The sequence below is a fragment of the Theropithecus gelada genome, chromosome 17 (assembly GCF_003255815.1).
Source record: "Theropithecus gelada isolate Dixy chromosome 17, Tgel_1.0, whole genome shotgun sequence".
In the NCBI taxonomy this organism is placed as follows: Eukaryota; Metazoa; Chordata; class Mammalia; order Primates; family Cercopithecidae; genus Theropithecus; species Theropithecus gelada.
This window is the reverse complement of record NC_037685.1, coordinates 52,243,007-52,257,564: the sequence shown is the minus strand read 5'-3', so window position 1 is coordinate 52,257,564 and position 14,558 is coordinate 52,243,007. Positions and strand designations below refer to the sequence as shown.

The following is a 14,558-nucleotide window of genomic DNA, read 5'->3' as shown; positions in this document are numbered from 1 at the left end:
AAAGTCAAAACTATCAGGGTGGGCAAAGGGCAGGGGGAAGCTGTTGATGGAATGAAAAAAAACCATCATGCTTTGTTTGGCTCAGTAATAAGCAATATTAACTTAGTCATGAAAATGTAAATACTAACTATGGACTTAACTAAAAATAGAGATATAATTATAGTGTGGATGTGGAAGTAGGGGAGATGGAGCTAAAATGCCTGTCCAGCAGGAAATAACCAGATAATGTCTAAAAAATGGATAAGTCAAGCAACAAAAATAGAGGCATATGATTTTGTGATAAAACAGTCATGACCAGAAGGAACAGCTTTAACAGGGACAAGTAGTTGCTTTTGCAAAAAGAGAATTAGGACGTGGCTGGGTGGGAGGCAAGTGACTGTCAGCTCCAGGATCCACATCTGGTCCTGCTTTATTCCACAGTTCAAGTGTATTGTGTAAAGATCGATATTTTAATTAAAGTGTAATAAGGTGAGATAATTAAATAGTAAAAAAATTAATAAATAAAACAAAGCTGCCCATTCCCGTACCTCGTTGCTCAGCTTCCCGCAGCCCCCAGGCCCCACCCCGAGGGCTTCCTGCAGGACAGAGCACATTGCAGCTGCCACAGCAGGAACTGGATGCACTGATCAGTCACAAACCACAAAGCAGAACTGGAAGCTAGTGGAGTGGGGGAAATATTTGCAGTAAATATGACACAAAGATTAATAGCTACTTATAGATTTCACATCTATTAAGGTTCGTCTGTAAAATCACTGTGGTTGGGGTTTGGAACACGGAGACTCTCACACATGAAGCAGTGTTGAATACACGGGAAAGACACAGTCGTATGTGCAGGGCACACAGGAGCAATGCAGTGGGCACGGGTCAGCACACATGGCCCAGGAGATGCAGGGAAGCCAAGCACCACTCTGCCCACTCGAATGCCCAGCTCTGCACTCGGCAGCCACGGCGAAGAGGGCAGCCTTGGAAGCAATCTGACAAAACCTAGGGGTGAATACAGGAGTTCACACCTTTGACTCACTCTCCCACCAGAAAGTCACGACAGGAGGAATGATGAGGCTCTGGGTGGCAAATGCATAACAGGAGACAATCCAAATATCCAGCAACGAGGCATTAAGTAGATCAAGGCACATCTATCTGTGGCTTATGAGTTACTGGGTGGACGTGGGGTGGACACGGGGAGCCCACTGAGCCGTAGGCCCCATCCTCCATTCCCACCACACCCCACAGCTCCCTCCTCACTGGGGTGGACCTTGTACAGTTCTACCATCCAGCAGCCATGTAAGTATCTGCCAGATTAAATTCCACATCCACTGAAGGATGAAGACAGCAGACAAGACTTTAGGCAGATTTCCCCCTCTAGCCTCTCTGTGAGCTCCATCTGCAGGCGCTGCCTGTAGGGCCTGGCATACTCAGGGCCTGGCAGACTCAGGGCCCAGCACACACGGGGCACAGCACACTCAGGGCCTGGCATACACAGGGTCTGGCACACACAGGCCCAGCACACTCAGGGTCCAGCACACTCAGGGCCTGGCACACACAGGATCCGGCACACACAGTGCCTGCCAGCCACAGGCCCAGCACACGCAGAGTCCTGTACACTCAGGGCCTGGCGCATACACGGTCCAGCACACACGGTGCCCGGCACACACAGGGTCCAGCACACACAGGGTCCAGCACATTCAGGGCACAGCACACTCGGGGTTTGGCACACTCAGTGCCTGGCACAGTGGGGGCAAAACACACACAGGGCATGGCACACTCGGGGTCTGGCACACTCAGGATCTGGCACACTCAGGGGTTCCAGGGCTCCAGGATATTAATGCTGGTGCCTGGAGTTCTTAGGGGTGTCTGGGGGCACAGAAGAGGGGCTGGCTGGGTCTCCTGGACAGGGTGAGGGTGGGGCGTCACATTCTGTTTAGAAAATAAGGGTGTTTTTTTTTTTTTTTTTTTTTGAGACAGAGTCTCGCTGTGTCACCCAGGCTGGAGTGCAGTGGCGCGATCTCGGCTCACTGCAAGCTCCGCCTCCCGGGTTCACGCCATTCTCCTGCCTCAGCCTCCGAGTAGCTGGGACTACAGGCGCCCGCCACCACGCCCGGCTAGTTTTTTGTATTTTTAGTAGAGACGGGGGTTCACCATGTTAGCCAGGATGGTCTCGATCTCCTGACCTCGTGATCCACCCGCCTCGGCCTAGGAGTGTATTTAAAAAGCAGTAAAAACCGTAAAAGGAAACCCCTCAGGGCCACATCTTGAGGTTTACCTGGACGTGACCCTGAAAATACATGTCCGTGTCTTTCCCATGTGTTCAGTGCTGCCTCGCGTGTGAGTTTCTCTGCGTTCTCTTTGCAGCTTCGAGGTGCTGGACCCAAGTCCTCCGTGCGGGCCCCAGAGCAGCGGCTGGGAATTCGGAGGGTGCGGAGGGCATCCTGAGGCAGGGGAGATCTGGGCGGGCAGCACAGGGCCTGAGGGGGTGTCGAGCTTCACAGTGGACAAATCCTGCCAGCCTGGCACGTGGCCTCCAGCCTGGGGCCTGATGCCTGCTGGACAATGGAGGGAGGAAGAGGAAGGCCCACAGTGACACGTGGAAATTAGACAGGTTTTCCTGGTTTGAGGAAGCAGTCACGTCCGCTCCGGCAGGGGACCGCTTTGATGGAGGAGCTTGGATGCTGGTGTTTGCAGGCCAGGCTTCCGCCAAGGGCCCTTCAACCCACGCTTCGGGCCGTGGCCCCAGGGTCTGTGGGGGGTCTGCTGCTGGGGCCTCTGGTTGACTCAGGGGCTGGTGGGGACTCCTAGCAGAAGCTCCGAGGCCTCCACCTTATAACCCAATGGGTCGCAGGGCTGCGGGGCAGCTGTGGGCTGGGCTGGGCTCACACTTGGTCCTACAAGTGAAGCCACTTTGGGGGCTTCTGGGCCCAAGTCCAACCACAAGGAGGAATGAAACTGATGCATTTCTAAATGCTTCAGCTTGGCAGCGATAAAAATATTTGGGAAATCTCTGACATTTACCGAGCACCTACTATGGACAGAGAACTCAAGAAACCCTTTCCAGGCGTTCTCCTCAACAATCCTGACCGGCTGCTGTGGGCCCTTAGGACCTTAGGCAGCCGCCCTGCTCACCCAGAGCACGGAAGAGTTGAGATCAGAACCTGCTCCCCTCCCACCCTCCAAGCCTCGCTCTGCACTCCCTATCACAGGGCTGGACATGGAGAACAGCTGAGGCAGCCAGATTTGGGAGGGCAGAGCTGGAGGGGTACCCTGGGCTCTTACCAGCCATGCGAGCCCAGCTCAGGAAAACGTGGGGAGCCTGGCCAGGTGGCTCTGGGGCCACCATCTTGGATGACAGCTACTCAGGGCTGTGGGTTTCCTGCCAGGAGGGAAAGGAGATCAGCTGCACCCCCATATGCTGGGACTTTCAGGGTGTCTGCGCCTTCACAGAGACCTCACGTTTCGAGTGAGGACGGGTCAAAGTGCGAAATCAGTGACCACCAGCTGGGAGCTTTGGGCATCCTGATGGTCCCACTCTGGGGAAGGGAGGGATCCCCCAGTCTCTGCTGGCCAGTGTCGGGGTGAGGCACTGCCCCGACTGCCCCACAGAATGTCTGGGCCCCAGCAGGCAGCTGCATCCGAAGTCTCATTAGTGCCCACACCTGCCAAGAGTGACCCGTGTGCCCGCTGTGCCCAGGGTGGAATTCCACAGAGCCGCTCCCCAGCAGGCAGCTCTTCAGTCCCACTGGCTCTTATCAACTCCTGTTACTGCAGGGACTGCACCTGCCTCCTCACTACGATGTGTAAGAACCGCCTTTCCTGTCACCCTGCGAGGCAGGGTTGTGGGGCAGAAATAGTGGCTCTGGGGCTGGGCAGGCAGGCTTGAGCCTGGCTTGGGATCAGCCAGCTTGAGCTGGGGTGTGCTGCAGGAACAAATGGCCTCCTGCGTCTTGGGCTTCCAGCGACAGCATGTGCTTCTCACTCACGCTACAGGCACATGATGGTCAGCTGGAGCTCTGTTCCACGGCCTCTCAGTTCCGGGACCCAGGCTGAAGGATGCCTCTCATGGGAGGCTCTGTGGGCTGGAGGATAGGGACATGGTGCAACCATGTGATGGCCCGTGAGGCATCTGCTCAGCTAGGACATTGGCAAAAGCATCACCCAAACCTGACATCAAGGGGCCCCAGGGAGAGGCAGGAAACACTCCGAGCATCTAGCCAGTCTACCCCTCGTGTGTTCTTGAGCAAGTGAGGACCTTCTCCAGACCTCGGTGCCCTCAGCCGAGATGGGCATGGCCGTGGCAGGACTACTGGGGTCTAGCAGCATTGCCAAGGCCTGGCCCGCGCCTGCTGTCTCCGTGGGGCCCTCTCAGTCTGCTGAGGTCTTGGTGATGATCGATAAGCTGGACAGTACATTCCGAGCCCTGATGTGCCCTGCAGATGCAAGGGCTGTCTGTGGTCACCGTGGTTTCTGGAACCCTCTATTTTCCATTTGAATCCCACACAGCCAGCTATGGCTATGGACAAAGAGTCCAAGCTCCGAATCCGCTCCCAGCCTTGGGGCCCTCAGGGTCACTCAACTCCCAGTGCCTTACAAGGTGGGCTCCTCTGAGCGTGTGGACGGCCGCTCCACTGGGCCGAGATGCTTCCCCTGTGAGCCTGCCTGACCCCCCGACGGGCCTCCCGGGGCATGTCCTGCATGCCCCACTGGGGACCCTCCACACCGGTGACAACGTGAGGCCAGCCCTGCTGGGAGTGCCCCGGCCCTGGCATTGTGTCTCCTGGCTGTCCCTGTTCTCCTGGGCAGATTTTCCAGCTATTTTCTTTTTCATTCCTGCACATCTGGGTTGACTTCACTGGCAACGCGAGGCTCCCGCTAGACATCACATTTTGTTTTACAGTGGGAAGAAGCGTGGAATGATACCAATTTCTTGATCCACGATATATCTGGGGGCACCAAAATTCAGGCGTTTTCTCTCCTCCCCCACGTCAGAGGCAGTAACCTGTCCAGCTCCCCTCTCAGAAGCAGCAGGATCCTGAGCTGCTTCTGTGAATGTTCACAAGCTGCTTGAAATGACTTCCTACCACTGGATCTGCGCGGGGAGAGCCAGGGGCAGCAAGCCTGAAGCCTCCAGTGTGCAGCTCACCCCACCGTGTAACACCTGACTGTGCAACTCACTCCAGTGCATAACTCACACCATCATTGTGTAACTCACCCATCATTGTGTAACTCACCCCATCATTGTGTAACTCACCCCATCATTGTGTAACTCACCCCAATGTGCAAATCACACCACTGTGTAACTCACCCCATCATTGTGCAACTCACCCCACCGTGTAACTCACCTCATCATTGTGTAACTCACCCCATCATTGTGTAACTCACCCCACTGTGTAACTCACCCATCATTGTGTAACTCACCCCAGTGTGTAACTCACCCCATCATTGTGTAACTCACCCCACCGTGTAACTCACCCCATCATTGTGCAACTCATCCCAGTGTGTAACTCACCCCACCATGTAACTCACCCCATCATTGTGTAACTCACCCCATCATTGTGTAACTCACCCCACTGTGCAAATCACACCACCGTGTAACTCACCCCATCATTGTGTAACTCACCCCACCGTGTAACTCACCTCATCATTGTGTAACTCAACCCATCGTTGTGTAACTCACCCCACTGTCTAACTCACCCCATTGTGTAACTCACAGAGCTTGGTCGTCCTGTCTAGTGTCACTGTCCTAAAAGCACTGTCGGGTCACTGAACCTGTGATTAGCTGGGCTTTACCTACCCAGAACCCCTTCTGAGCGCCATGAGCACCTTTGTAGGCTCAGCTGTGAAGTTTCCAGATTCCACCTGCACTTGCCCCGTCAGGGGCCAGGATGCTGCCAGAGTTGTGTTCACCTCAGGTGTGTCATCACTGTAGCTGTTTCGGTCCGTGACACGGTCTTGCAATGTTGGCGTGCACGTGGAAGCGTGCAGGGAACAGTCGGCACTGGCATCGAGGCCCCTGGATGTGGCCATCCACCCTCGATGGCCCCAGGTCCTTTCAGCCCCTCAGGGTTTATTTCCTAGGGAAACTCTGGTTTGGAACCATAACTGCAAAGAGGAAAGTCACAGAAGTTCAGTGGGACGATCCAACTTGCTTGCCAAGAACACACTGCTCCACTAAAATTCTCTTGTAGTTTCTACACCCAAAACATGGGCCAAAAATTCAGAAGCCACTGGCACAGCCTGGGAAGAACAAACCTGGCTGGGGACTTTGTCAGTCATCCCAAGTCACAAGCGCTCAGGCGTCCCGTACAGGAGAGGGGGTCTTGGCCCAGAGCTCACCCTCCTCGCTGAGGCACAGCTGGGGCATGCTTGGTCCATCGGAGCTAAGATGCTCTGCACTGTGCTTTTAAGGAGCAGGGATCCTGCCAGGGAGGACTCTTAAATGGAACCACGATAAGCAGTGATTTACGGTCAGCCCCTATACACACAGCAGATGCTGTGAGGCCTGCTGAGCTTCGGAGCAGTGCACCTGCACTCCTGCCTCCCGGTTTGACCCGGCTCCAGCCTCTGTGCTCCGTGCTGCACTCCAATCCCACCAGCACCAGCAGCTGACGGCAGGGGAGACGTTCTTTCCACGATAAGGATTTGTTTCAACCAGCCATGAGTTCTTCCAGTAAACACAATTAGCACATAAAACTGCGTCGCGTGGTGAAAGGAGTTAGGAAAATATGCTGTGTTTACTTTGTGGTTCCAAGAACTGATATCTTTAAACCTTTGATTTGCCAAGAGCTCAAGTCATGGGCAGGAAAGGAGGGTAAACCCGCCCCGTCACTTGCAAGCGGCCGATGGATAAACAGCCACCGGCGTCTCCTCACAGCGCAACTCAGCTGCTGCTCCCGAGCTGTGCTTCCAAGTGCTGGGCTGTTTGGCCTCTGCCCCCAAGTGGAGGCTCCTGCAGAGCACAGCTGGGCCAGGAGCTGGGTGGCTTCGTTGATGCTGTCATTGCTGTGCCTCAGTTTCCATCCACAGAAGAGAGGACCGTACAGGGCTCTTGAGCAGAACAAGATAGTTGTCATGAGACTCTGGGGACTGCACCAAATGATGCTGGTCACTGAAAAGGAAGCAGCCTGTGTTACCCGGACCGCATGACCTCCACACCGCTTTCCAGAAGGTTCGTGAATAACCCACCCCTCATTTACATGTAATTAGGTGGAGGTATAAACAGAGCCAGCCAGCAATCTGAGGGGTCCCTTTTGCCTGTGGATGGCCCTGCTCTGTCCGTGCAGCAGCCTTTGGCTGTGCCCCATTGCCCTAATCAATGCTTCTTCTGTCAGATTCTGTGTGAATCTCTCCTGATCACGCTTCCTCCACCATCGGTTCACGTGTGAATTATCTCCTGATCAATGCCTCCTCCACCGTCGGCTCACGTGTGAATCTCTCCTAATCAATGCCTCCTACGCTGTCGGCTCAGGTGTGAATCTCCCCGATCAACGCCTCCTCCACCGTCGGCTCATGTGTGAATTATCTCCTGATCAACGCCTCCTCCACCGTCAGCTCACGTGTGAATCTCTCCTAATCAATGCCTCCTCCACCATCGGCTCACGTGTGAATCTCTCCTAATCAATGCCTCCTCCACCGTCGGCTCACGTGTGAATCTCTCCTAATCAATGCCTCCTCCACCATCGGCTCACGTGTGAATCTCTCCTGAGCGAAGCCGAGAGTCCTCTTGGACAGAGGAAGTCTGCCTGCCTTGGTTTTGCTCTGCAGACCACTCGCTTTGGTTTAGAAGCTTCCTCTCTTGAGGAAGGTGATTGCCTGCTAAAGCAAAAGTTGTCAACCCTTTCTGGAGAAATAGAATCCAGAGCCACTACACATAAAATTTATATTTAGGATAAAATCCAAAATTATTTGACATATGAAAACCAAGAAAAATATTACCAATCTTCAAAAGAAATGACAACTTTTAGTTTCCAACATTGAGATGAAAAGACTGTTGGAGTTACCAGACAAGTACTTTAAAACAGCTATTGTAACTGTGCTCAGCAAAGTAAAGATATGCTTATGATGAATGAAAATATAAAAAATCTAAGCAGGAAAATATAAAATATTAAACAGAACCAAATGGAATTTTAAAACTAAAAAATACAATATTTGAAATAAAAAGTTCAGGTTTAATAGAGGAAAATAGTAGTAAACTTAAAGAGATTGATGAAATGCCATATAAATTAAAGAGAGAGAAAAATGATTTAAAAAGCAGAGATCTACAATAGTTGTCATCTCTTCAAAATGTCTATAAAGTGTTTTTGTAAGCCTCATAGTAATCATAATGCAAAAACCTATAATAGATACACTAAAAATAAAAAGCAATGAATTAAAACATACTACCAGAGAAAATCACTTGACTACAAAGGATGACAGTAACAAAGAAGGAGAGGAGAGGAGTTACAAGACAACCAGAAAACAAGCAACACAATGGCAGTAGTAAGTCCTTCCTTATAAATAACCTCAATAGGTTGGCTCCACAGCAAAATTGAAGAAACAGTGGAAAGAATCAGTGAAACAGAAGTACAATAAAAATTACACAATCTGAACAACAGAGAGAAAATAGACTGGAAAAAAAATGAACAGAACCTCAGGGACTTCTGGGGCTATAACAAAAGATCCGAATTCATGTCATCAAAATCTCAGAAGGAGAGGAGAAAGAGGATGGAGCTGGAAAAACACCAGAAATAAAATGACTGAAAACTTAAGAAATTTGGCAAAAGACATAAACCTACAAATATGAGAGGCTGAAAAAACTCCAAACAGGTTACATTCAAAAAAATTCATACTAAGACACATCATAGTCAAACTTCTGAAAAGTAGAGGCACAGAGAGAAATGACATTTTACCCACAGGGAAAAGCAATTCAAATGGCAACAGATTTCTCATCAAAAACCGTGGAGGCTAGAAGGAAGTAGCACACAAAACTGCCAAAACAAAAGTCTGTATTCAGCAAAAATAATCTTCAGGATTGAAAGGGAAAATTGAGGCATTCTTAACTGAAAGAAAACTAAGAACATTTGTCACTGGCAGATCCATCCAAAAAGAATGGCTAAAGGGGCTTCCCAACACCGAAAGAAAATGATCAAAGAGGAAAACTTTTTTCTCCTCTCAAATTTTCTAAATTATATTTGATGAAGCAAAAATTAAACCACTGTAGCTCTAAATATGAATATATCTGGAGGAGATATTTATGACAATTATATCACAGACAGGAGATTAAAAAGACATAAAAGAGAAAAATCAAGGAAACAAATAACTTTTTCTTTAAAAAGATCAGTAAAAGAGACAAATCTGTAGCAAGACCGACCAAAAAGAGAGAAGGCATAAATTATCAATATTAGAAATGAACAGGGGCCATCACTAAAGACCCTGCAGACACCAAAGGATATTAAAGGAATACTGCAAACAATTCTATGTAAATATGACCACTTAGATGAAATCGACCAATTCATTAAACAAAAAACGACCCCAACACATCTAATATGAAATAGATCATTTGAATAGTTTTATAACTATTTAGAAAATGGAATTTGTAATTTAAAAATTGCCAAAAGTGAAATCTCGAGGCCCGGATGGTTTCATTGGAGAATTCTATCAAATGTGTAAAGAATTTATAATTTGGCCGGACGCGGTGGCTCACGCCTGTAATCCCAGCACTTTGGGAGGCCAAGGCGGGCGGATCACGAGGTCAGGAGATCGAAACCATCCTGGCTAACACGACGAAACCCCGTCTCTACTAAAAAATACAAAAACTTAGCCGGGCGCAGTGGCGGGCGCCTGTGGTCCCAGCTACTCGGGAGGCTGAGGCAGGAGAATGGCATGAAACCGGGAGGCGGAGCTTGCAGTGAGCCGAGATCGAGCCACTGCACTCCAGCCTGGGCAACAGAGCCAGACTCGGCCTCAAAAAAAAAAAAAAAAAAGAATTTATAATTCTATCCAATCTCCTTTAGAAAATAGAAGAGGAGAGAACACTTTCCAACTCATTTTACAAAATTAATGTTAATACCAAAACCAGGCAAAAACAATAACAAAAAAAGAAAACCATAGACCAATGTCCTTTATTAACATAAAAATCCTATTTTTTTTTTTTTTTTTTTTTGAGACGGAGTCTCACTCTGTCGCCAGGCTGGAGTGCAGTGGTGCATTCTCAGCTCACTGCAACTTCCACTTCCTGGGTTCAAGCGATTCTCCTGCCTCAGCCTCCCAAGTAGCTGGGATTACAGGCACCTGCCACCACACCCAGCTAATTTTTGTATTTTTAGTAGAGATGGGGGTTTCACCACGTTGGCCAGGCTGCTCTCGAATTCCTGACCTCAAGTGATCTGCCCAAAGTGCTGGGATTACAGGTGTGAGCCACTGCACCTGGCTGAAAAAATGAACATTGATTGATATTATACACCAACATTAACTCAAAATGAATCACAGCCCTAAATGTAAAACCAAAAACTATAGAACTTCTAGGAGAAAAATCTAGAAACAGGCAAATCTTTCTTAGCTATGACACAAAAGACCATAAACCATTAAAGAAAAGCTTGGTAAATTTAGAACTTTTGCTTTGGGAAATATACCATTAAGGGAACAACAAGGCAAATCACAGAATAGAGAAAATATTTGCAATACATGTATCTAAACTTGTGTCCAAATAAAATAACTCTCATGCATCAATGAGAAGATGGCAAACGACCGGACGAAAAAGTGGGCAAATGACTTAGACATAAAAGATATATGGGTGTTGAATAAGCATATCAGGAAAATGCAAATTAAAACTACAAAGAGACTCCAGTACAAATCCACTAGAAAAGGTGAAATGAAAAAGACTGACCATAGCTGGTATTAGTGAGGATGTGGAGCAACCAGAAAAGCCAGCACGTGGCACGATTTTGGAAAACAGTTTGAAAGTTTCCACCTATCGTATGATGCAGCCATTCCCCTAGTAGGTATTGATCCAGGAGAAATGGAAACTTATGGTCACACAGATATTTGCACAACAGCCAAAACCTGGAAACCACCTAAATGTTCATCAACAGAAGGTGGATAATCAGAACGTAGCACATTTAATGCAAAAAAGTCAAACACACACACAGTGATAGCAGATCAGCGGCTCCAAGTGCGGGGCTAAGGGGCCTAGCTGCAGAGGATCCGCAGAGTCTGGAGGGAGGGCTGGGTCGTTCTGTGTCTTGGTTGTGGTGGGTCATTGAATTGGACACTCCAAAGGGTTTATTATACATGAATTATACTTCAATAAAATTGATCTTAAAAACTTAAAAGGAAATTTCTAATCGAATTTTTAGCAAATCACATCTAGCCACATAGTAAAATAATAATACATAAGACTTGTCTGCGTTTATCTTAAGATCGCAAGATTGGTTCAATATTAGAAAATATAGTCATATTAATATATATTATACGATTCAAAACACTAATTCATCATATCAGAAAGGGAAGTAGGTCAAAAAGAGGAAATCCTTTGGTTTTCATCATTATTGCTGAAAAGGCAATGATATAATTTAGCAACCTTACCTGAAAAATAATTATTGATAACCAGAAATAAAAGGAAACTTCCTTAACATGTTTTTGCTTTTTAAAGTCAGTGGAAAACGCACTTGAATGTGTTCTACATGCTAGCTTTTATTCACCCTCCTGGCTGTACATCGAAAGTCATACATCTCCCTGCTGAAGACAGGCTGCCTCTCCCTGGAGGCTTCACATCTGTTTTTGCCCAACACATTTCCACAACTCATTAGACTTAGAGATAACCAAGAGAGAAGAAAGGTGGGGGAGGAGAAGGAAAGCCTTATGCATTCCTGGGCCCCATCAGGCCAGCAGATCCTCCCGGTGGGAGCAGAAGTGGGGGTGGGGAGGCTCAGAGAGCAGCACCTGCGGGCAGGGGCCGCTGACACCCAGGGAGCCTGACAGGACCCTGCCCTGAGCCCAGCTGTCCCAGAAACCATCCGGACTTCGGCCAAGTGCAGTCCCTGTAAGGTATTTAAATGGCATATCCAATCCACGCAGCACTGAAAGGCTCCCTGGCTTCCTCCTACTGGGACTTGAGGACTTCTTCAGCCACAGAAGTAACTCAGGCTCCCCAAATCTATCAAAGAAGACCACAGGGATGTCTGCACCATGCACGAATTGAGAGGAGCCTCCTGACCCTGAACGTGAAACACCCGCACCCTCAGCGCAAAAACAGGGGGCTTCTCCAGCTCAGGGCTGCGGCAGGAGACCCCCTGTATCCACAGGTTGTCTAGAAGCTTTACCAGTGCAGCAAAAGCAATCAACAAATAAACAAAATGTGCAGTATCTGAAAGAAAGAAAAAGAAACTATCACCACCTGCAGACGACACATCCAAGCGTCTCTTTGTGCCAGGCCTTGTATACATTTTCCAGCCACTCTCTCATTCCACACACATTTTGCAGAGACTCGGGACCTGCCCAAGGCTTACGTCTTGCAGATGCTACTCCTGGAATGCAAATGTGGGTCTGGTTGATTCCAGAGTCAGAATTTCAAGCCACAAAACTTTCCCAAACACCCCAAAGGATGGACTCAAAGTTAGTAAAATTAAGAGAGGAAATTACAATGATGGTGAGTAAAATCAATATAGAAATCCAATAGCATTCCCAGATGCTAGCAATGACCACCTCGCAAGCAAGAGTGAGGGGGAGCCTGTTCGAAATAACAACCCAGCATCTTAAATACCCAGGACTCGTTAGAAATGAGTACAAAATTTATATTGAAGAAACGACAAATTTTGTAAGGAACTACAGGAAAAAATTGGGTCAATTGAGAGATGTCAGCATGATACCAAAGGCAGAAACCAGAGATGGGAGGACTGGTAAGTCTGAGAACATAAAAATATAAAACCCAACATGCACACATTTATAAAGCAAACAGAAATATAAAACTCCACTAAGGGACATGAAAAAGCATGTGACTAGATGCAGAAACATGCTGAACACTCGGGAGCCTTTATATTTGTTGAAATATTTGGTCAAATAAGTGAAAAAATCAGGTAAAGCAGGGAATTGACAAAGATATATATACATATCCAACGCTTCATTTTAACTTAAAATGTATGAGTCTGAATTGATTTGATTCTTGTGAGAACATCTCTGTGAGGCCTACTCTTTGAATTTGTTTTTTCCTGGCAAAAAGAAAAGAAATTTAAAAAATCTTATAATTCATCACTCTTGATTTTAAGCTTTATTTCCTTAAATTAAGGCAAGAATTAAAGATGCTGTCATGGTGATCCAAGGGCAGAATCCCTTTGAATGTCATTTTCCTCCAATTTTTACAGCTTTCTTGCATGTATTTGGTTTTGTGGCACTAAAAAATATTTTGCCAGTTTGTCTCCACCGAGCCTTCCTAAGCGCTCCGCCACTCTGCAGTCCTGGCCCATTCCCAGGAGGTAGCGATGCATGCAGAGGGCACCAGCGCGCCTGGCGGCCACCTTGGCTCTGCTGAACCTTAGCTGTGGGAGAGGCCTCTGGATGTGTGTGGAGGGATGGAGGGGCGCAGGCTGGCCTGGCACGTGGGCTATGTGTGGCCAGCCAGGACAGCTGGCACCACACTTGACAGGAAAACTCAATATTTGATTCCCTAATTCCTCGCCTAGGAATTTTTCCTAATGGAACTGAGTGCCCACTTCATAGTAGTGGTTATCTCTGCATAAATTTTCTTTCCTTCTTTGTGTTTTCCTGTATTTTTCAAATGGTCTGCAATCTACATGGATTACTCTTATAATTAGAAAAAAAATAATTGTAAAAACATTGTTTGAAGTTTAAAGAGTGCCATCTTGGTTACTACTCAAGTTTTTCGTGTTAACCCAAACTATGGCGCCCATCTCTCATGGGAAGGTCTGCTTTGGTGAGAATGCACTCAAGACAGGAAATTACCCGTGTTGATAAGCGGGGCCTGCCTATGTTTCTAAATTTCAGGTTCCCTAATAAAAGGAGTAGGATAAAATGCCAGCGTGCTGACATTTCAGGACACTGCCGCCCGGGTGGGGCTGGGCACTGTGCTGCCCACTCTGTTCTGACTCCCACTGTCCTCTGACTCTTCCTGAGTTGCGTTGCCATGTTCCCATGGGGAAGGTGTCACACCCAGTGCCAGTGGATGATGATCAGAGGGGTATGACAGGGCTCTAGGTGGTACCTGGATGGATATTTTTTAAAATAGTTACTAATTTATTTTAGTGTGCTGTAGAAAACAATGAGCAGCACGATGGACCTGCAGTCTCACACAGATGTATTTAAATGTATTTAAGTGTAAACGTATTTTACATTTAAATGTACTTAATGAGTCTATTGAAGACGCCCTAGGTAGAAAATAATTCAGAACACATGGATAAGGCAGAACTTGGAAATCTGCACACAGAAGGGTGCAATTTGGGAAACTGTCATATGAAATCACACTCGGACAGCATGTTACAAACACAGCAGGTCGCATCTGTGTTTTCACTGCTTTTAAATATCTTTTAGCAGCGCATTCTATGCAGGCACCGGTTCTGATTTACTTAAGAAGATGGTCT

The 14,558-nt window shown here is 47.8% G+C and overlaps 1 protein-coding gene across 1 annotated transcript; it reads right to left on the bottom strand.

The window, feature by feature from the left end:
- Nucleotides 1-626: 626 nt before the first annotated feature.
- On the bottom strand, nucleotides 627-6,015 carry LINC00452 (long intergenic non-protein coding RNA 452). Its single transcript, XM_025363946.1, is given in 6 exon segments — nucleotides 627-657; nucleotides 787-1,016; nucleotides 2,337-2,438; nucleotides 2,440-2,548; nucleotides 5,006-5,077; nucleotides 5,783-6,015. Coding segments are annotated over 6 exon segments (777 nt in total).
- Nucleotides 6,016-14,558: the final 8,543 nt, after the last annotated feature.